Source organism: Ovis aries, chromosome 12 (assembly GCF_016772045.2).
Source record: "Ovis aries strain OAR_USU_Benz2616 breed Rambouillet chromosome 12, ARS-UI_Ramb_v3.0, whole genome shotgun sequence".
NCBI lineage: Eukaryota > Metazoa > Chordata > Mammalia > Artiodactyla > Bovidae > Ovis > Ovis aries.
The window spans coordinates 20,169,112-20,186,043 of NC_056065.1; the positions used below are offsets into that span (position 1 = coordinate 20,169,112).

The following is a 16,932-nucleotide window of genomic DNA, read 5'->3' on the forward strand; positions in this document are numbered from 1 at the left end:
CTGAGCGCCAAAGCACTGATGCTTTTGAGTTGTGTTGTTGGACAAGGCTACTGAGAGTCCCTTGGACTGCAAGGAGATCCAACCAGTCCATCCTAAAGGAGATCAGTCCTAAATATTCATTGGAAGGACTGATGCTGAAACTGAATCTCTGATACTTTGGCCACCTGATGCAAAGCACTGACTCATTGGAAAAGACCCTGATGCTGGGAAAGATTGAGGGCAGGAGGAGAAGGGGACGACAGAGGATAAGATGGTTGGATGGCATCACTGACTCAACAAACATGAGTTTGTCTAAGCTCCGGGAGTTGGTGATGGACAGGGAAGCCTGGCATGCCAGTTCATGGGGTTGCAAAGAGTCAGACACAACTGAGCGACTGAACTGAACTGAACTGAACTGAGAGTGAAAGTTAGTTGCACAGTTGTGTCCAGCTCTTTGTGATCCCATGGACTGCAGCCCACCAGGCTCTTCTGTCGATGGAATTCTCCAGGCTAGAGTACCAGAGTGGGTAGCCACTCCCTTCTCCAAGGGATCTTCCCTACCCAGGGATCAAATCTGGGTCTCCTGCACTGCAGGCAGATTCCTTACCGACTGAGGCACTAGGGAAGCCCTTATTCCCATGGAGGTGTCTATACTGTAATAACCAGTTGGCTGCTTCCTATCACAGGTCTTCATCTCTGCCTCCCTTACCACTGCTCTTGCATGTGACCTTGTAATACACGCTAATCTTATTTATATCCATCCCAACCATGCTTAGGTCTTTGCTTTCTTTCAGGAAGGCCTCCTGATCCCTCTGATCTAGTGTCTTGTCTTGGCTCAACACTCGTGGTTTTCCCTATGCTACACTCATTCGAACGACATGCATTTTGAGGTGGAAATGATGAGAGATTTTTTATTCGAATTCTAACTTGTCTAAGTAAGGAAAGATCAATCTAAGATTGCTGCAGAACTGGGTCTAGGAATCAGACTGCTGCATTCATGGCCAGGCTGCCATCTACTGAAACATGGGTCTTGTGTTTTGAGAGTGCTTCAGTACTTTAGAAAGAATTATTATTAATTTCTTCTGCGGTTATCTGCCTTTTCATCTATTTATGCTTTGTTTTTCCAAGTCTATAATTTTCTTGAAGCCAAAGACAGCCTTTGAAGTTTCTGTATTCTACAATACCTCAAACAAAACCAAATTCTAAAACCTCAAAGTTTTGCAGGTATGTGTGTGTACGTGCTAAGTTGTTTAAGTTATGTCTGTCTCTTTGCGACCACATGGACTTTAGCCCACCAGGCTCCTCCGTCCATGGAATTCTCCAGGCAAGAATACTGGAGTGTGTTGCTGTGCCCTTCTCCAGGGCATCTTCCCGACCCAGGGATTGAACCTGCCCCTCCTGCACTGGCAGCTGGGTTCTTTACCACTAGCACCACCTGAGAAGCTCCAGCGTGCAAGTGTGTAGGAAATACTTGGGCTCAGTAGTAAAGAATCCGCTTGCCAATGCAGGAGATGCAGGTTTGATCCCTGGGTTGGAGAGATCCTCTGAAGAAGGAAATGGCTACCCACTCGAGTATTCTTGCTTGACAAATCCCATGGCCAGAGGAGTGTAGTGGGCTACAGTCCATGGCGTTGTAAAAGATTTGGACAGGACTTAGCAACTAAACAACAACAGCAAGTAAGTACTTTAGTGATTGGCTGTCCGAAAGGAACACTCAATACATCCTGACACCAAAGGCAAATGATTTGCTTTACTGGTTTCTTAGAAGTGTGCTTCTTCCTCAGTGCAAGTTAAGGATTATCCGTGTTTCACTCTTGATGATGTATAAAGTTTATATGTGTGCTCTGCCCCGAGCCCTTTTTCTTTTACCTGCTGTTGTAGGTCCAGGCAAAGGTGCGGCTTTTCTTCTCCGTTTGATATCTCCTGTGCACAGAGATCCTAAATGCATGCTTGTTTGCCTACAAGTAATTATCAGAAAAAACTATTAACAAAGGAGGAAAAAAATGACACATAAATACACAGCTTGTATAATCTGAACCTAAATCAAAACATTCTCAACAAAGATGGAGCAGCCTAGCCAAACCACCAATCTTGTTTATATCGAAACATAATTACGTTTGTTGACAAGCGTTCAGCCGCTAAATGCGCCATCATAAATTGTTACTGGAATGAATAATATAAAAGGAATGCTTTTTAATTTTCAAAACTGGCAATCTTTCTGGCTCAACATAAAATCAAGCACTGTTGCTTCTGACAGGAAAATAGCTAAGATTAATTATCTAAAGAGATCACAATATTGTTGCTAGGTTATCAATTGGTTACTAATGCTTTACCGTCAGAACAACATTTATTACAGGAAAAGGATGATCAATTTCTTTTAGGATATTATATGGCAGTGAATTCTCTTAAAACATTTTACGTAGATAGAAGGAAACAGTGATGTTCTTCCTTATAATTCACATGATTAGAATTCTTTAGTTATTTATTAGCTAGGTGAGGAAACATAATTTGAATGCATTAATGCTGGTCTACTGATACTAGACAGGCTAACATGATATTGGATTACCTTTGTAAAGACATGATTTATAAGAACTGTGAAGCAGACCTTCTGTTTTTCTTGGAGTAAGTCCGAATTAGGTTTTTTTGTTTAACCATGGACTCCTAAATTTAAGAGTTTTAGTACAATTAGAAATGGTTCAATTGGAAATGAAGACAAACTAATAAGATGGAAAAAATTTTAAAGCCTTCAAAAATTTCAGGCTATAGGGGACTCTTGTGTTAATTTTCTGGATTATAATCCCTGACATGGGGTTAGGATGGTGTCTAGGGGTCATGAAGCAGAAATAAATAAAGCAAGTTTATCAGGAAACATGACATTTTAGTAATTCAGAAAAATATGTGGTAGTATCCTGCAGTTTTATAGGGTCCGATTTGAAAACTAGATATTTTAGAGAAAAATGTAAAAGGAAAAAATTAATTCAGGTAAAAAAATTAAAAAAAATATACATTTACACCCAGGTATTTAGATATAATAAAAAATTGGAGTTGGAGAGTTAAATTACTTGATATATAGAGTCTATCTATAACACACAAAGTACAATTAGTGATCTGGCTAATCCAAAGGGTATATAATCTATCAATATAGGTAAAAACAAGTGGGTAAATATTTATCTAGTTTTTACTTCCATTTTGTATTGAGTACATACTGGTTCTCTTTTATGGAATAAATATAATTATTAAAATACTTAAAAAATTAGTTCACTCAACTAATGAATAACTTTGCAGAAATATGTATGCTGCTGCTGCTGCTGCTAAGTCACTTCAGTTGTGTCTGACTCTGCGCGACCCCATAGATGGCAGCCCACCAGGCTCCGCCGTCCCTGGGATTCTCCAGGCAAGAACACTGGAGGGGGTGCCATTTCCTTCTCCAACGCATGAAAGTGAAAAGTGAAAGTGAAGTCGCTCAGTCATGTCCGAGCCTCAGTGACCCCATGGACTGTAGTCTTCCAGGCTCCTCCCTCCATAGGATTTTCCAGGTAAGAGTACTGGAGTGGGGTGCCATTGCCTTCTCCAGAAATATGTATATACACACACATATATATGTTGAAGTGTTTCTGAACATGCATAACTGTGGTATTTTTATTGCTTTAAAAAAAAATCTTTTATCTCTTGACTGTGCTGTACAGCATGTGGGATGTTAGTTTCCCAACCAGGGACTGAATGCACACCTCCTGCATTGGCAAGGCAGAGTCTTAACCACTCGACCGCCAGGCAAATCCCTTTATTGGATTTTGAGGTGTGGGTTTTGGCTCATATTGCCAAGAAAAAAAATAGTTACAATCATAGCTATTTTTTTTGAATGCATGTAACAATTAAAGATTTTAACATTAAAAAAATAAAAAACTAAAAAAAAAAACTATATAGAAATTGTAAAAATTGAAAATTATGTCCTTTTTATAAAGCCAGCATCATTTTTATAAAAAATTAATGAATTCACTTATTTGGCAAGCAGTTATTAGTATCCACTACTGACTTAGCATAAGACCTTAGAGAGGGGGTGAAATGAGAAGAGTAGGAAAAAGGAGGTGGAAGATAACAAAGGGAAATGGAATGCTTAGTTCTTATTACTGGAAGAGTTTTAAATCCAAGTGAGGAGATTAAGTCGTAAGTATATAAAGTAATTAGGAACAGCAGTGGGAGTGGCAGGCACAATGAACTTTCTTAATATTATTAGAGATTACGGCACTTAGTCCTTATGACAAACCTAAACGTGTTTATTGAATATATCATTTTTCTTTGTAGGGAAAAGAAATCTGTGCTTCAGTAGAAAACTATAGAGTACACCTTTCTGGTCACGTGATTCTGAGTCTGTGGGCGCTAAGTAACAGATAACTGAAGACAGCAGAGAATAATTCTCGTCTGTAGTTATACAGATGAATTCTGTCCTAGGGAAGGATAATCCTCCTCCTGTGGGAAAAGCCAGTCTGTATCCATCTGCACAGTTATCCAGTCTTCCTTACTTCACATACACGTGTGCGTCTTTCATTTTTCTTTGAGCCCATTATAACATCTGCCTGGTTCCCTCATTAATCGATGAGTTAAAGAAAATCTCAAAAGCGTATTCATTTTATATCTGTAAGAGAGACCTGACTTCATCTTTTGGTACATTATCCTCCAACATCTTTGATCCCTCTTGGAACCTCCCCCCTAGAAAAACAACTGGAGTAGCTGACCTTGTGCACAGTATGTACCTGACAGGCTCTGACACCAGGACCAGCTGAGGAGGAGGGGAAAGAAACATTCTAGAGTTAGGAATAAAGTGGGAATCTGAATTCTGCAGTGTGGCCCTTCGCTGAGCGAGCCGCAAAAACCAACCCACGGACTCTATACTTCTGATCCTCCAGTTAAAACGTAATGAATATTCTTAAATTAAGCCACTGCTGGACAGGTTTTCTATACTGATTGCTGAAAGTATTCCTAAATGGTAAAGAGTTTGCTCTGTTCTGAGAATTATGAGTAACTTCAGGATGTCTGGGGAGCAGTGTGCAGAAGGGCCTGTCTCACGTGATGGAAGAACAACACTGGGCTGGACCATGGGCCGTGTGTGTCATACGTGTCCCGGGAAGCCGTCTGGATTTTATAGCTGATGTCGAGTCATGAAATGGCACCCCACTCCAGTACTCTTGCCTGGAAAATCCTATGGAGGGAGGAGCCTGGAAGGCTGCAGTCCATGGGGTCTCAAAGAGTCGGACATGACTGAGTGACTTCACTTTCACTTTTCACTTTCATGCATTGGAGAAGGAAATGGCAACCCATTCCAGTGTTCTTGCCTGGAGAATCCCAGGGATGGGGGAGCCTGATGGGCTGCTGTCTATGGGGTCACACAGAGCTGGACACGACTGAAGTGACTTAGCAGCAGCAGCAGCAGAGTCTTGAAAGGTCATAGAGCAGAAGAAAGCTGGTCAGATTCATGGGATGCTGATGAACTGGGGTTGGGAGGGTAACCAGGTTTACGGGTAGTTCAGACACACAGCTCCTCCCAAGGTATTAGTCCCTGTTATAATGAAGAATAATATCAAATGGCCACACAGTGAAGCTTCTTTGTGTGAACATGTCTGAGTGAAGAGGTGGGCAGGGGTAGGAAGGCAGTCAAGGAAAAGTCCTAATTCTGGATTATTTGAAAAACTAAGCTTGTTTTTGATTATTTTTAGATTTAAAGTTCAAACTGCACTTAAAAAAAATTAGCCAAGGGAGTCCTTTTTAAGAAATACCTTTTTAGAAATCATTAGAAGAAATATTTGAGGGTCTGATACATAGTATTAATAGTTGCTCTTTGTGACTCTTAAGAAGGCTGACTTCTACTTACAGTATTCTTGTACTAGTGGTATGGAACTGGAGTCTTCTAATTGTTTGAAAAAATCACTCTCCCAAGTCAATGTTGCCTTTAAAACTTTAAAGTTTTTTACACTGTTCAAATTTATTAGGAAGGTCTGCTTACAAAGAGAGCGAAAAACAAATCTCAAGAACAACGCCCTCTTCTAAGCCTTTTTCTCATCTGCTGGGCCCTCAATTCCCTTTGTGGGTGTCTTTACAGAACAAGTGGGATAGATTGTTTTCCTTCAGCTTCCCTCCCCTACCCCCAACATAGCTACATAAAGTAAAAGAGACAAACCTTTCAAGGAGAATAAAGTTAATAAAGTCAGTACACTGAACCCAAAGACCTGAGCCATGAGAAAAACAGCCAGCTGTATTTCAGTAATTCTATCAAGAATTGACTACCTGCTACAGCACATTGAGAGATCGGGATTATTGATCACTAAGATTACCTTGTTGAAGCCTGTCCCCCTCCCCGCCCCCCTTCGGAGAGGTGCAATAGAGTTGCTACAAATAACACTAAGTAAGGTCTACTCCGTTATTTAGTTGTCACTCTTAATGTAAAACAGAGCAGTTATTTTTTAATTTAAAAATCAATGAACATCTCAAAGGCAGCCTAGTTGCTTTAGCCTAAATGAGTCATTTGTCTTTGCAAAGCAGAACACACGGATTATTATTCAAGGTGTTAGCCGGCAATTTTGGGGTTTTGTTTGTTTTTCTGCTGTGGTGTTTTGAAAAACGACCATACACTGTCCTATGAACAGACTCAAAATTGTTCAAAAATGTTAAGCTCTTTTTCGAAGGAAATTACCAATCAGCTCTATCAGTCTATCTGTTTCAGTTAGAGCCTTGGCTTGGGTGGAAAAGCGAGGAGAAAAGTCAGAACCTGATCACTTTGCGACTAATGACACCTTAAAATACTAGGTGTAGACACACATGTATCTTTAAGTGGAAAGGATAAAGAAATAACGCTTTTCTGTGATGGATTAAATAAGCAAAGTCCACTGAGTTATGATTTGAAACATCATTTCCCATTGTACTCATGCTGAAAATTTTCCTGTTAAATATCCAAAAGCAGAGCTCACAAAAAAATCTTTTCATTTTGTTTTGCTTTTGAAACAGACTTCACTTGGTTTATCTCATCATTTCTCTCTTTTTTTAAAACATTTTAAAAATCTTTTTAAAACTTTATTTTGTACCGGAGTATAGCCAATTAACACTGTTGTGATAGTTTCAGGGGCACAGTGAAGGGACTCAGGGATACATGTACATGAATCCATTCTCCCCAAACTCCCCTCCCATCCAGGCTGCCACATAACATTGAGCAGAGGTCCCTGTGCTGTACAGCAGGTCCTTGTTGGTTATTCATTTTAAATCTAGCAGATTGCTATCATCCTTTTAAGTGAGGTGGTGGGAGGAAATGGGGCATTTTATCCACAGGGAAAAAAAGTAAAACAAACAAACAAACAAACAAACAAACACAAAGCAGAAACAAAAAATCTTAGGGAGGACCTGAGAACCTGGCTTTTGACAAGGGCTGAAACAGGCAGTGTCAAACACAATAATATTAAAAGGAAAGACAATAACAACTTGTCCCTTTGCGGTACACGCATTTACAAATAGAGCTTTTCAGAGAATTAGGCCTCCTGAAAGCTGCCCCCTGGATAAAATGTGTTCCCGAGCAGCCTCAGACAAGCTGCAGAGAGAGACAAACAGATGTGACTATGGGCCCTGGCATTTGGCAAGAACACTCACTGTCAGTTAGAAAAATATAAGGCTGGACAGGGCATCAGCTGCACAGAGATGAAGCGGGTCTGTGGTGTCACTGGAGGAGCAAGCAGTGCAAACCCAGCCCTGTGTGAACCCCCTGCTAGATCCAAATTACCCTCCATTCCCCTTTATTTGGTGTCAGTATGTCTCAACGTATTAACTGAACAAGTAAACATCAGTATCTAGCTCTTTCCCTTCTGTGCCAATATGCACAATGTCAAGTACTGTTGAACATAAATTTATTTCGTAACTTCTAGGATCACATTACATCCCTGTTCTTCATGGTTTAATTTCAAAGCCTCATCTTGCGCATGAAAACCCTTTGCATTCGGTATGTCCTTCACACCCTGATCGGTTTTGGCTCTGGCACCTTCTCTCTCATTTCTTTGGTCATGTGACACCCTAGCCCATCTCAAGCCCATTTCCCTTCCCTTTGGAATGATCCTCACTTCAGCGAGGGGGATGTTAAGTTACAATTCAGTGCACCGAATGCAATGCTTGTGTCCTGGGAATCGAACCCTTGCTTAATTCTGGACATACCCTGCATTGTTATAAACCTTCTGATATTTTAGGTCATTGCCCAGACTGCCCCAGATGCTAAACTGGATCTAGTCACCAGGTCCCTCTCTAACACTGTGGGCTGACGTTCTTCAAGCATCAGCTACTCCTGGTCCCCATGCCTGCTACCCCACTACCTACCTGCTTGGGAGGCTCTTTACTCTGCATCCATCAACCTCAGGTTACCTGTGGTCAAAGGCTCCAGCCCTTGGATACAGTGACCTGCCTGCCAGTGTGCAGTTCCCAACAGCTTCTGAAGAATCTGTGCTGTCTGTGCCTCTTCCATCTCTTCTGAGAGGTCAAGTCCACACCTACTTCTGCCCAATCTGCTTTATTCTGCTATACCCAGGTAACTGGCGGCTGCTGCCGGCACTGTTTCCTATGTGTTTCCTCCGTGCCAGGTTATAGGCCAATAAAGGCTTCCCCTCTGAAGCTCCTTGAGGGATGGAAGCTGTGTGTCAGGGGTTTCCAGGGAACTCAGGGACCAATGTCACTGCCTTGCCAGCTAAGGACTCTCCAGGGTCCTCGGAGGAGAGCAAGTGTGGATGAACTGTAGTGAATGGGGGGTGGGGGGAAGAGAAGGGGAGGTGGGGACATGGAGGAGATAGTGGGAGCCTTCAGGGCTTCCCTGGCGGCTCAGATGGTAAAGAAGCTGCCTGCACCACAGGAGACCGGGGTTTGATCCCTGGGTTGAGAAGATCCCCTGGAGAAGAGGATGGAAACCCACTCCAGTATTCTTGCTTGGAGAATTCCATGAACAGGGGAGCCTGGAAGGCCACAGGGGTCACAAAGAGTCGGACATGACTGAACAACTTTCACTGTTCAGGTGGGCCAGGAGCCGCATGAAACCAAATGCAAAATGTGGGTACTTTTTCAGTAAGAGGATCCATGGTTCCTAACTGATTCTGAACTATTAATGGAGACATTAATACCAAACACCATAGACTGATACCAAACTAGTATTCATCATCTAAAATAGAAAATACCTATCTTAAAATTTCTGTGGAATGTTTAAAATATTCTAAACACATAGGCCACCTTTTCTACTTACAGTATCACAAAGAATAGAATTAATAATGTAACTAAAAGAAAAAAAAAGCTTTATCCAAATATCTATGGATATGTTCTATCTGAAAAGCAACCCCCTTCATTCTCCAACTTCTCATCCTGTTTTATTTTTCTTCATGGTGTGTGTGTGTGTGTGTGTGTGTGTTAGTCACTCAGTCATGTCCGACTCTTTGTGACCCCATGGATTGTGTAGCCCATCAGGCTCCACTGTCCATGGAATGCTCCAGGCAATAATACTGGAATGCGTTGCCATTTCCTTCTCCATCTTCATGGTAACTAAGTTAATATCTCCAAGCCAATGACCATGCAGAGGTGTTTGCTGAAAAGTATGGAGACCATGCAACAAATACTGGTGACGATTATCTCCCATTGGCTGGAAACTGTCTTCTCTATGCCTGTCGTTTATGTTGGACTTTATTTTTACAATGAGCATGGAACAAAAAACTACAGATTATAATGAGATGAATCAGAAAACAGCAAACAACAGGGTTAATCCATGCAGGTGGTTTTGGCAGCTGAAGGTATTTCTTTGCCAAAGGCAGGTGGAACTTTTCCCACTGTGGAAGCTGAAGTATTAGATGAAGCTTTGGTTCTGTTGGCCTGATCTGCTTGAGTCCTCAACTAACCCTAACGTCTGACACCACCATTTCTGTTTTCCCAACTAGTTCTCTCGAAGAGCCAACTTATTACCATATCTTGTCAAGGTCTGAGAAGGACTTTTCCTAACCTCTGGCATGTTACTTAAGCTCCCTTGGCCGCAATTTCCTTACCTTCAAGAGCTGTGATTAGATTATTTACCTCAAAGGTTTTTTGAAGATTTTATTTAAAGATTGTTTGTGTAAAAACACTTGGTACAAAGCCTGCCCACAGTAAGCAACTGAAAACTGTCAGCTGTTCAATTTACTATTATTATCATCTCCGCTTAACAGATAAAAGGCCCAGGGCACAGAGAAGTAAAGTAATTTACCCAGGATCTCACAGCACAGGGGGCATGATGGTAGGTCGCTAGGAGAATGCCTGGTGTAGAGTGTCAGGAGACAGACACGAAATACACACACGGCAGTACAAGCTCCTTTCATCTCAACACTGTCAATGTGATAAAGATAATATCAATATAATAAGGGTATAAATCAAGGTCATTTCTAAATAACAAGTAGGAATTTTCTGGGTAGTTAATAGGAAAGCTAAATTTTTCCTTAGAGTGATTCTGCTGGCTTTAAAGGTGTCACAGCACGTAAGAATAAAGCGCTCATTTTCATTTCAAAAACTCATTAAAAACCTCTGAGCCTCTTGTGACTTAGAAGCCCACTGACTTTCTCAGGTCAGCCCACATCCACGGACTTTCTCTTGGCCATCTCGGTACTTCCCACTTCAAAGATGACTCGCTTCTCCACTGTGTGTTCCGTGCTTTAGCTAACGCCTTGAGGGTCTGTGATTCCGGTGATATCACTTCTATATCCCTAAACAGCTCATTTAAATGCTTCTTCTTATTATTCTTTTTTTACCTCTTCATTATTCTAAACAAATGGTACCTGAAAGGTGGCGGGGGTGATTTTATGCAATTCAGGTAGATATTAGAATGTTCTGAGTGTATGTGAATGAGGACATTCTCACATTGGGAGGAAAGTCAATCTTTTCAGAGAACAAATTATTCAGGAAGGTTTCTAAATTTCTATCTGGGAGAACTGCTGCCACATCTTAGCTTCCCTGGCACTGCCATCATCCGTCCCATATTTGTTTAATTTCTTCAGATTTTAAGAAGTGCCAGTCACCAGGTCTGTGTATATGAGCTAACACATGAGACAATGGGTTCTACCCACTTGAACAAGTTTCCTTTTCATGGTTCCTAATTCCACCATCTCTGAGAGCCTACCCTTTCTCCCTTCAAAGTTCTCCCTGCATTTAAATCTAAATGTTTTTTCTCTTCTTCAAACTTTCCTAAGCTCATTATTTTTCCAAGTGCTTTTTATTTATATCTTTTTTACCCATCTGTGTGTGTCTCTGTCATTACACGTATCCTATGGTATGGCCTCAAGCTTTCAGATTAGAGCAGATGTCAGTTAAATATACAACTGGAAACTGGAGGCCAAGCGCCATGTCTAATTTGCAGAACCTAGCTTTGCCTCTGTCATCTCTGAGAAACAGGACAAATGTTTACTGGACTAAAACAAATCAAACTATGGTAACAACTGTTGCCTCAACATTTCATTTGGCAATCAATCATGCATTTCTTTTAGGATAACACTTTCTTGAACTGTTATTTAAATTCACTCAAAAACAGTCATTTAACAATTAACAAAACTTGAGTGTGAATCATGTTAATTCACAACACTAAACGAAACACAAAGAATAAGACAACTCCTACATAGAGGGGCTCATAGCCTAATGTAGGAGACACACGTGAATCAGAAAGTACTATACGATGTAATAAACCCACATAGCTATAGTAGCAGGCCACCGCTTTGGGGAAATTGCGGAAAATTTATTTCACCTGAGTTCAAATTTTGATATTGTCTCTTCAAGCAGAATCTATGATATTTGAGGCACCTTGGAATATTCTTTTATTCCTCACACCACAGTGAAAGTTGCTCAGTCGTGTCCAACTCTTTGTGACCCCATGGACTATACAGTCCATGGAATTCTTCAGGCCAGAATACTTGAGTGGGTAGCTATTCCCTTCTGCAGGGTATCTTCCCAACCCAGGGATCAAACCCAGGTCTCCCGCATTGTAGGTGGATTCTTTACCAGCTGATCCACAACGGAAGCCCAAGAATACAGGAGTGGGTTGCCTATTCCTTCTCCAGCAGATCTTCTCAATCCAGGAATAGAAACGGGATCTCCTGCATTGCAGGCAGATTCTTTACCAACTGAGTTATCAGGGAAGCTATCTATGAGATAGTAGGCCCTTAGTAAACTGATACTGATTTGATTTACTTGATTCCTAGCTATAACTATACATTTCTGGAATCTGATTGCAATTGCACTGATATTTAGTATAGAGTCAACAATAAGATTACTCTAATTCCCTCAAAAAATGATCAAGCTAGTATTGACACTCAAGAGAGAGAGACTTACTCAAAATAAATGATTCTTTTAGATGTCTCCATTAAATGCAATGAGATATGGGTCTATTCTTGATAGCATCTTGCATCTGACATAAAGGACCCATCAGATCAGACTATAGATGCAGATAGAATCCCACATTCCCTCTCTGATCAGACACTATGAAATGCTTCCCAGGATGGTATTTGATAGTTGCCATTTTTAGTGATTAATACTGAGTATTCATAACATTCTTAACTTTTAAAAGTGAAGTCCACACACTTTTCATTTTCAGATCTACTTCATCCAATACCATATATATTTGAATTTGTTTACTGAACTGACTTTTTACCTATTGTCCTATTTGATGATTTCTGACTCTAAATGGAGCTTTTAGTTCAGTAGCATTCTGGAACGTAAGTGCTGAGTTTCTTTCTTTTACTAGCTTTAGGGAATAATGGAGTGAAAAGGGCAGGACAGAGAATATATTTTATTATCTTAAAAATTATTTTGAACACATGTTGGGTTCTTAAGTCTTATAGAATTTATTATCTAAATTACCAGGAACATCCAAGCTTATTGACTGTTTCAGTTATATATGGGGTGCTATGCCAAATATTTTCACATACTTTATCTTGTTTAATCGTCACATAAACCTGATATAGGTCTGAAGAACCTGAGATCCACAGAAACGTTATTTATCAAAGATCACGTAAATGAAAAGTAAAGCCCTCATATTTGAACTAAGAAATGCTTGCCTCAAAAGAATTACTTTTTTCCCTATACCATAGTATCTCATTCAACTTAGTTTATTATACTCCATTTAATAAGCATCTACTGAAAATGTAATGCATGTCATGCCCTATGCCATAAAACAGGACTGAGAAATAAAAAAGATATGGCTTTCATTTGCTAGGGGTTAAAGTCTACTGATCATGTGGGAAAATGATTTCCCCTCAATATTCAAAGAGAATTCCAAACCAGCATGTAAGGCCTTCCAGGCCCCCTGCTGGGAGAAGACATCTGAAGAGGCACAGATGCCTTGAGATGCACACACGAGATCCTGTATCTGGGGCTCTGTAAGCAATTCAACATGGCAGGAGCTGGGCCATAGGAAGGAGAGGGAGGAGGGGCTGTCTCCTCGTAGCAGCGAGTGTTGATAAATCCAACCAATCTGTCCAATCACAATTATTTTAAATTCTCTAGAGAAAAAAAATGGAGCTGCCTGTTTGACTGAATTAATTAGTTTATCAACTAAATTGATGATTAAATTCAGTGGGAAAGTGCCTGATCATAATTTTTTTATAGATATAATTCTGGATTTCATTGCAGCTGTAGTCAGAAAGTTACTGCTCTAATGAACAGATGGAATCAAATGTAGATCCCTTTCCAAGGCAGCTCCTGAAGCTGAGAGGTTTTGGTCGTTCAGTAGAGTCTACAATTCACTGGCATGACTGAGCTGGCTGATACAGACTTAAGACTGAGTGCAGCTTAGATTTTGTGAAGGCTCCATGACTTTGCTTGTTGAGAGGGGACTTAAGTAATGTCATAATTCTATATGCTGTAATGTACATTGGCCGAGCACGAATATGGAAAAGCCAAGGAAAATATGGTTGTCTCTTTTACCTCCAAATTGAGGAGGAGGTAATAAAGACTGAATTTTTAAATAATGGGTCAGAATGTCTCATACTTCTGAAAGATGTACTACTTTGGAATATGTCAGACAACATTACCATTTGGGCTTCCCAGGTGGCTCAGTGGGTAAAGAATCCACCTGCAATGTAGGAGATGTAGGAGATGTGGGTTCTATCTCTGGGTCCAAAAGATCTCCTGGAGGGGGCATGGCCACCCACCTCAATATTCTTGCCTGGAGAACCACATGGACAGAGGAACCTGGCAGGCTACAGTCCACAGGGTCACAAAGAGTCATACATGACTGGAGCGACTGAACATTACCATTTAATATAACTTACTTGAATTTAGGTTAAATTATTGCCTACTGACAGAATGCAGTTGAGAGTCTATGACCCATGTGAAATGCCACCTCCATTTTATGCAGTCTTTTCTAATTGCCGCTGCCAGAATAATCTCCCACTGCTCAGAGAAAACAATGTTTCCTACCTTAAACTACAGCTATGTATATGTACATGAGCTAATACTCTAGCCAGACTGTTTAGTCCTTGAAGGCGGTGGCGTCCACATCTGACTTATTAAGTAAAATCCCTTTGGTTCTTGCAAGCCTTATACTTTGGGCATTTATTAAACAGTTATTGAATGAAATTTACCAAGGCATGCCAGAGTTTTTGGAGTAACTCGTTGTGATGATAATCAATATTCTAAAATAAAGAAACGTTTACTTATGGAAATAGAAAACTAGAAAACTTACTTGGTCCATATCTTGGGCTCTGGGATATAAATGTCTGCAAAATCAAGCTTGTACACAGAAACCAGCTTTTATAGTACACACAGGTACCTTGTGGTAAAGTGTTTTACCTTTCTACATAATTTTGCATTTCACTAAGTGTAACTTTGTGAAAAGAACGCTTTCAGTTACTCCTCTTCCATGATAGTTTCTGGCAGATGAATGAACATCCTGAACATAAATTTCTGCAGCTACTGCTGCTACTCTTTAGTTGCTAAGTTGTGTTAGATTCTTTTGCTACCCCATGGACTGCAGCCCACTAGGCCCCTCTGTCCGTGAGATTTTCCAGGCAACAATACTGGAGTGCGTTGCCATTTCCTTCTCCAGGGGATCTTCCTCACACAGGGATCGAACCTGCATCTCCTGCATTGGCAGGAGACTTCTTTACCACTTAGCTACCTGACTTGTTCGCACATGTTTACTAGACTGTGAAATATACTGTCAGAGCTAGGCAAGCTACTAGGGACGCTTGTGATGACTATGGGAACACTAATGCTCAATACTCAGGAGGGAGGGTACTTCAGGATTCTCCCAGTTCAATTCAATTGAAATATTCGCAAACTTGGAATGCATCAGTCTACACCAAGGGTTAGCTTTGCATCAAGATCTTTGAACCAAACATCTTATGAAATTTTGGTAAATCAGGTTTATTGCCTCTGTATCTGGGAGGACCCTCGCCTCTAAGTGTCCATGAAGAAATAGTCAACAGAAATTAATGGCAACTAAAAATCCTTTCCTCTTCTGATTTACACAATCAATTTCTTTGGAAAACCATGGAAGCCCTGACAATTTTTTAATTTTCAGAAAACAAATGCCAAATGATCAAACAAAAGTCACATTAGCTGTCATCAGTCAAAATGTCACTTTTTCTCTAAATAATGTATCAGTAGTCTAAATAATGCTAAAAAATTACTATTTCAGAAGACAGTGGTTTTTCTTAAAAACAAGATACTAGATTTGAGAAAATGGTCAAGTTAATTTTTATATGCCTTGGAGTATGTCAAGGCTGTATATTGTCACCCTGCTTATTTAACTTCTATGCAGAGTACATCATGAGAAACGCTAGACTGGAAGAAACACAAGCTGGAATCAAGATTGCCAGGAGAAATATCAATCACCTCAGATATGCAGATGACACCACCCTTATGGCAGAAAGTGAAGAGGAGCTAAAAAGCCTATTGATGAAAGTGAAAGAGGAGAGTGAAAAAGTTGGCTTAAAGCTCAACATTCAGAAAACGAAGATCATGGCATCTGGTCCCATCACTTCATGGGAAATAGATGGGGAAACAGTGGAAACACTGTCAGACTTGATTTTGTTGGGCTCCAAAATCACTGCAGATGGTGACTACAGCCATGAAATTAAAAGACGCTTACTCCTTGGAAGAAAAGTTATGAGCAACCTAGATAGCATATTCAAAAGCAGAGACATTACTTTGCCGACTAAGGTCCATCTAGTCAAGGCTATGGTTTTTCCAGTAGTCATGTATGGATGTGAGGGTTGGACTGTGAAGAAAGCCAAAGAATTGATGCTTTTGAACTGTGGTGTTGGAGAAGACTCTTGAGAGTCCCTTGGACTGCAAGGAGATCCAACCAGTCCATTCTGAAGGAGATCAGCCCTGGGATTTCTTTGGAAGGAATGATGCTAAAGCTGAAACTCCAGTACTTTGGCCACCTCATGCAAAGAGTTGACTCATTGGAAAAGACTCTGATGCTGGGAGGGATTGGGGGCAGGAGGAGAAGGGGACAACAGAGGATGAGATGGCTGGATGGCATCATGGACTCGATGGATGTGAGTCTGAGTGAACTCCAGGAGTTGGTCATGGTCAGGGAGGCCTGGTGTGCTGCGATTCATGGGTTCGCAAAGAGTCGGACATGACTGAGCGACTGAACTGAACTGAACTGAGAAGACTTGCGGGAAAAACAATGAAGACTGTTGTATAAATTATCTACAATTTGACCTGGGAAAGTTATTTAACTCCTCTGTTTTCTCATATGCAAAACGGGGATAATAAGAATCTCTATCTCACAGGGTAACTATGGAAATTAAATGAGTTAAAATAAAATACAGTTTGTACTCAGTATCCACAAATTATGTACCTGTGGTTATTATATAAAAAATTAATATAAAGGAAATTATTAGAAAAAATAAACCTTCTTAGAAATCAAACAGTATATTGGAGTGACAGTAAGAATGAGAGAAAAAAGGAAATGAAAACATA

The 16,932-nt window shown here is 40.5% G+C and overlaps 1 protein-coding gene across 3 annotated transcripts in view; it reads right to left on the bottom strand.

Moving 5' to 3' along the window:
- Positions 1-16,932, bottom strand: part of GPATCH2 (G-patch domain containing 2) — a 201,487-nt gene that overhangs the window by 20,742 nt on the left and 163,813 nt on the right. For all 3 annotated transcript variants that reach the window (XM_042257084.1, XM_060396031.1, XM_004013599.5), the window contains one exon: positions 1,849-1,937. In XM_042257084.1, coding sequence (XP_042113018.1) covers positions 1,849-1,937 — 89 coding nt within the window. The remainder of the gene's footprint in view (positions 1-1,848; positions 1,938-16,932) is intronic.